Genomic DNA, 6525 nt, shown 5'->3' on the forward strand with positions numbered 1-6525 from the left:
GCACAGTTGGAGTCTGAGGCGGGGATAGGGGTAGCAGACAGTGGGGACTTGGTGAGGAAGACCTCAGAGGGCCCTGCAGGGACAGTGAGTCTAGGCCAAGGCCCCCAGGCCTTGAAGGTCACACCACATTGTAGATCTGGCTTCCAGGAAGCTGGTGACATTGAGATTGTTGTTGTTGACCCTGGGTCAACCCTCCACCCACCCGAGCCGGCTCCAGTCTTGCCTGCTGCCCGGTAATTTTGGGATGTGTGAGTCATGGGAAGAATCCAGGACAAACACACCCTGGGAGTAGGAAAAGGCCATTCCTGTTTTTTTCTGCTTAAGAACATTGGCTGGGACCTGTGAGGTGACAGTGCCCAGTGGAGTTCCTTAGGAGCCCTGGCAAACGGGACCAGCTTGCAGGAATCCACTAACTGCCAGACTCGGGGGAGAGACTTCAGACGTCCCAGGTCCTGCTGTGGGCCTGGATCGTGCTCCCAAGTGGTGTTTGGCCAAACTGGGGACCATTCCTCAAGAGATGGTAAGCATGGAGGGAAGGAGGGAGGGAATGGTGGCGTTATGCGGGGGGCATTTCCCAATCCTGGCCTTTTATTTTTATTTAAAAATTTTTTCATTTATTCATTTTTTAATCCTGGCCTTTTAGACTCATTATTTTCAGAATCTGGGAATCAGAACTAGAATTTCAGGAGTGGAAACTTATTGCCATCACACTGGAATCCACATCAGAATCCCAGACTCTTGGAATTTACTTGGGCAGTACAACAGAAAAAGCCTTTGTCAAATGGTCCCGTCCATGGCCACACTCAGATGTGTAGGAAAACAGCCCTTCCCAAACCTGCAGCTTCTGGGGAATCCACCAAACAAGCCCTTTGACTCAGCGATTCCCCTTCTTAAGAAAGATCCTTTAACTTTATTTTCACATAGAACACACACACAGAAAAGTACGCACATGAGACCTGAGCAGTTCTGCGTATCTCCACAAGCTGAGGACACCCAGGGAACCAGCATCCGGGTTAAGAAATAGCCCGAGCCCAGCCCCAGAGTTCCCTCCGCCTGCCCTCACTCCCCATCCCCATAGAATTCTTTTGCCCATTTTTGAATTTGAGGAGAAAGGGATCATTCAGTAAATTCTCCTGTGCGTTTGCCTTTCTGTCCTCAACATCGTATTTGTGAAGTCCATCCACATTCTCGCATGTGGTTTGTTCATTCTCACTGTTAAAGAATATTCCGCGATATGTTCATTCATTCTCCTGTGAGTGAATATTTGGATGGTGTCCCGTCTTGGGCCACTGGGAACATTCTGGTACATGTCTTTTGGTGAGCATATGCATGCTTCTCTGGGAAGGGGAAAGTTATCATATGCTTGGCTTTAGTAGATGCTCCCCACGGTTTCCCAGGGCAGAAGTTCCAGCCAGACTGTCTGATACACAAACACACGTGTGCTAAGAGCATACACAAGGGCCCTTGTGATCGCAAGGAACTGAAAGAAATCTAAGTGACCCCTTTGCTTCTCTGTGCCTCAGTTTCCCTCTTCATTCTTTTTGTTTGTATTTTTAATGACAGTATCTTTATTGTTGATTTTCTGGCTGTAAAACGAATGCATTATTTAAAAATATTAGAAGTTTATTACATACTTTTCTCACAAAATAGTATTTCGTGAATGTATTTTCATGTTAATACATACATCATTACATACTGCGTTAAAAATAAAATGATGGTATTTTCAGCTTCTTCCATTAAAGGCAAAACTAACTCTTCTTTTCTTCCTTTCTTCCTTCCTTCCTCCCTCCCTCCCTCCTTTTCCTTCTTTTTTCTGTTGAAGTATAACTTACAATGTCGTTTTAGTTTCAAGTGTACAGCAAAGTGAGTCAGTTATACATATATATATATATATATATATATATATATATATATATTCTTTTCAGATTCTCCCTCTTCATTCTTTTACTCAACAAATAAATATCAGCTAAGCACCTGCTGTGTGCCACATGCTACTCCAGGTGCCGGGGACACAGCAGAGCCCAAAGCAGGGAACAGCTGACGCTCTGGAAAATGAGCATAATAATTGTACTTACCTTATAGGGTTGTTCTAAGGGGAATGCCTGGTACATGATAGAAGCTTGATAAATGTCATCTATTATTTGAATGCTTATAAAATAATAATAATAGTAATTGTTTTATCTATAGACGTACATATAGAAATATAATTTATTTGGTGTATAAAATAATAAGAAGATAATAATGCTACCCATGATGATCCTTAAATGTCCTTTAGCCTGAGGCTAGTTAATAAGCACAAAACGCCCAGCCTGTGGATTGATTTTGAAGTTATTGTGAAGAAAGGAGTCGGTGTGTCCGGATGGGGAAACAGATCTAAGACATTAAAGTGAAAAGATTAAGAGACAGCACAGGGGGTGTTGAACTTTCCCATTTCTGTTTAATGTATTAAGAGGGAAATACCATAGACCGACTGAGGTGCTTACACACAAAAAACTCAGATTTGAACCGGATAGAGCTGGAAAGGGCGGGGTCTCAGGGTGGAGGGAGAGGGTGTGTGTGTCTCTGTACCGGTGGCTAACACACGTGTAATGCTCACAATGGACTGGGCGCCGTGCTCAGCTCTTCACTTCACTCAGCCTATTAACTTGAATTCTCGTAACACCCTCCAAGGTGAGTGTATTATTCTCATTTTGCAGATGAGGAAGCTGAGGCACAGAGAGGTTCAGTGGCTTGTCCAAGGCCACACAGTTGATGGGGGTTTGAATTTTTAAAACCTGCACACATTTCACTTTAGTGATGAAAATAATATGAAAGCAGAGTGCCAAATTCCAAACACACACACACACACACACACACACACACACACAACGACTTGGCCCCTTAGCATCTGCTTGGCAGGGAGGAGTGCCCCAACTTCCTCTCTGCCCTTCCTGTTGTATCAACTCCAGCTGGTGCTCTGGGCAGCACCAGTCAGCCCCGAAGAATCAGCAGAGAGCTGCAGGGTCAGGTTACTATGACATCATGGGGACATCATGGGGACCGGTCTACCATCTACCAAGTCCTGACTCTGTGCTATGTGCTTTATACATATTAACTCTTCAAGGCCTCCCCAAACTGGTGAGGTAGGCTCACCTCCGTGACTCACTTCTCAAACGAGGAAACCTAGAGAGAGAAAGCCAACCGAAACTGCTCACCCAGAGTCACAGAGCCCAGTTCTGCTTATGGTCACTGGCTGTCCTGCCTTCGGACTCTCCCAAACCTCAGATTTTTGGATGATGATGTTCTAGGGCCCAGAGTTCCAGAGTGGGACTAACACAGCTTGAAACTCAGGTCTGTTACTTGCTTGGCTGAGTCATCCTCGGTAAGTTCCTTAATTTCTCTGGGCCTCAGTTTTCTCATCTGCAGAATGGGTATAACAATGGTATGAAAATTAGAGGCTTGTAATAAGGACTAAATGATATAACATTTAAAGGGCTTGGAGCAAAGCCTGGCACAAAACACAAAGTCTCAATAGATGGTGGCTTATAGTAATAGTAATAATAATAATAATAATAGCAGTAGTAATAGTTATGATTATCATTCCTATGATAGACAATGTCACTTCTCTGCTCAGCACCCTCCCATGGCTCCCATCTCATGCAGAATAAAAGATAAAGAACTTACAATACCTATGTGGCCGCTGATATCTCTCTGTTTTTACCTCCCATCTACTCCACACTGGTGCCCTTGGTCTTCCTTCAACACGACCATCATGTGTCCACCTCAGGGCTTTTGCACTGGCTCTTCCTTCTGCCTGGAACTCTCTTCCCCCAGATCCCCACACAGCTCCCTCTCTCACCTCTTTTATGGCTTTGCTCAAATATCACCTTCTCAGAGAGGCCCTCCCTGACCCCTCATTTAAAATTCCAACATAGGGAATTAAAAATTCCCTGTGTGACTTTTTTTTTTTCTTTTTGCCGTAGCACTGATCACCTTCTAAAATACTGTGTATTTTGCTTATTTATTCCTGGACTGTCTGACTCCTCCCACCAGGATGTCAGCTCCAAAGGGAGAGAGGTTTTTGTCTGTCTTGGCCCCCGCTGTGCTTCTAGTGCCTGGAACAGCAACTGTGCTGGAAGGATGGCTGGATGAATGAATAAATGAATGAATGAATTATAGAGAATTCAAAATTTTATTCCTCTTGTTTTCCTAACACAGTCATTACTTTTAAAAATTGCTCTAGCAGGATTCTAGAAATGTTCTGTTCCCCCCTCTGGGTGCCAGTGACACAGATGTGTTGGGGTGAAGCTCAGTGGGTGTACCTGCATGATGTGAACACTTTGCCATCTGCATGTTTTACTATGATCTAGTTTACATTAAAAAAAACAAAGATGACAAAATTGCTTCAGAGGTACATTTTTGTTACGCCAAGATTCGAAAATCCAGATGAAGAAGAACCAAGACAAACACTTTTGCTGTGAAGACATATTAACCTTTTCCCATCTTGATGGATATTCAGATTCCAATAGTTTAGATTCTAGAATTCCAGGTTACTAACGGGCTAGTGTTCTAACATTTTGATGCTCTAGAACTTCACTGTCCAATAAGGTAGCCACTAGCCACGTGTAGCTATTTAAATCAATGAAAATTAAATAAGATTGAAAATTTAGTTTCTCAGTCACGCTGGCTGCCATTTCAAATACTCGGTAGCCACATGTGGCTGGCAGTTACTGTACTGGACGGTAGATATGGAACATTGTAATATTTTAGAATTCCAAGATGCTAATAAGCTGGGGTTCTAACACTGTAATATTCTAGAATTCCAGGACGCTAAGAAGCTGGGGTTCTAACACTGGAATATTTTAGAATTCCAAGATTCTAATGCACTGGAGTTCTAACGTTATTCTATTCTGGTTTCCAAGATGCTAATGGGCTGGGACCCCAGCCCAAGTCCCAGCCCATTAGCATCTTGGAATTCCAAGGATCTAGGATCCAGGATCGAGATGCTAGGTTCCTAGCATCTAGGATTCCAAGGGCCTGAGGGTTTTTATCTCTGAGGTTTCATGCCATTTCTCGCCCGTCCAGGTGTCTGGGGTTTGGATGGAGAACTCTTCTCTCGGCTACGAGTATGGGGATTACAGCGAGATTCCAGATCTCCCTGTGGACTGTGTTGATGGCACCTGCGTCTCCATTGACCCCCTCAACGTGGCCCCACTCCTGTTGTATGCCGCCATCTTCCTGGTGGGGTTGCCAGGCAATGCCATGGTGGCCTGGGTGACCTGGAAAGAGGCCCGCCGGAGGGTCGGTGCCACCTGGTTCCTCCACCTGGCCATGGCGGACCTACTCTGCTGTTTGTCTCTCCCCATCCTAGCGGTGTCCGTCGCCCACGGGGGCCGTTGGCTGTATGGGGCTGTGGGCTGCCGGGCCCTGCCCGCCGTCATCCTGCTGTCCATGTACGCCAGCGTCCTCCTCCTGGCCACTCTAAGCGCTGACCTCTGCCTGCTGGCCTTCGGGCCCACCTGGTGGGGTGCAGCAGGGAGGGCATGCAGGGTGCAGGTAGCCTGTGGGGCATCCTGGACGCTGGCCTTGCTGCTCACTGTGCCCTCAGCCATCTACCGCCGGCTGCGTCAGGAGCATTTCCCACACCGGCTGGAGTGCGTGGTAGACTATGGTGGCTCGACTGTGGCCGAGAACTCAGTGACCGCCACCCGGTTTATTTTCGGCTTCTTGGGGCCGCTGGTGGTCGTGGCCAGCTGCCATGGTGCCCTCCTGTGCTGTGCTACCCGACGCCGCTGGCCACTGGGCGTGGCCGTTGTGGTAGGGTTTTTTGTCTGCTGGTCCCCCTACCACACGCTGGGGCTGGTACTCACCTTGGCTGCCCCACACTCCGTGCTCTTGGCCCGGGCCCTGCAGGCTGAACCCTTGGTCGTGGGCCTGGCCCTTGCTCACAGCTGTCTCAATCCCATGCTTTTCCTGTATTTCGGGCGGTCTCAACTCCGAAAGTCTCTGCCAGCTTCGTGTCGCTGGGCCCTGAAGGAGTCACAGAGCAACGATGAAAGTGTGGTCAGCAAGAAATCCACTGGCCAAGACCTGGTCTCAGAGGTGGAAGTGTAAGCTAGAGGGAAATTGGTTTGTATCCTCCTATCCCACTTTACAAGACTGGCTTCAGGCATAGCTGGATCCAGGGGCTTAATGATATTGTCATTTATTCCTTGATTCATTCAACAAACATTCATTATGCCCCCTGCCATGTGCAGTGCAGATATAGGACATTTCCATCATTGCAAGAAGTTCTATGGGACAGGGCTGCTCTAGAATCTCACCTGCTCAGATCTTAAAATCACATAGCAGTGACACCTTCACGTAGAGCCATTACTCCAGGATAGCACTTTACACATAGTTTCTCCTTTAAGGTAATATTTACAACAACCCAGGCAGGCAGGGGGAGATGTTTCTTCTCATAAGCTGAGGCCCAGGGAGCAGAGGTCGTTTGCCCAAGATCACACAGCAAGGAAGTCATAGAGTTGAGATTTGACCCCATGTTTA

General features: G+C 46.7%; 1 protein-coding gene across 1 annotated transcript; it reads left to right on the forward strand.

Moving 5' to 3' along the window:
• Positions 1 to 493: 493 nt before the first annotated feature.
• On the forward strand, positions 494 to 6093 carry C5AR2 (complement C5a receptor 2; the record flags this gene model as incomplete). The annotated part of the gene is made up of 2 exons (XM_079723847.1): positions 494 to 520; positions 5065 to 6093. The coding sequence occupies exons 1-2, from the start codon at positions 518 to 520 to the stop codon at positions 6091 to 6093; spliced, it is 1032 nt and encodes a 343-aa protein (XP_079579973.1). The 5' UTR covers positions 494 to 517.
• Between the last annotated feature and the right edge of the window lie 432 nt (positions 6094 to 6525).

Source organism: Hyperoodon ampullatus (genome assembly GCF_949752795.1).
Source record: "Hyperoodon ampullatus genome assembly, chromosome: 18".
NCBI classification, from domain to species: Eukaryota; Metazoa; Chordata; class Mammalia; order Artiodactyla; family Ziphiidae; genus Hyperoodon; species Hyperoodon ampullatus.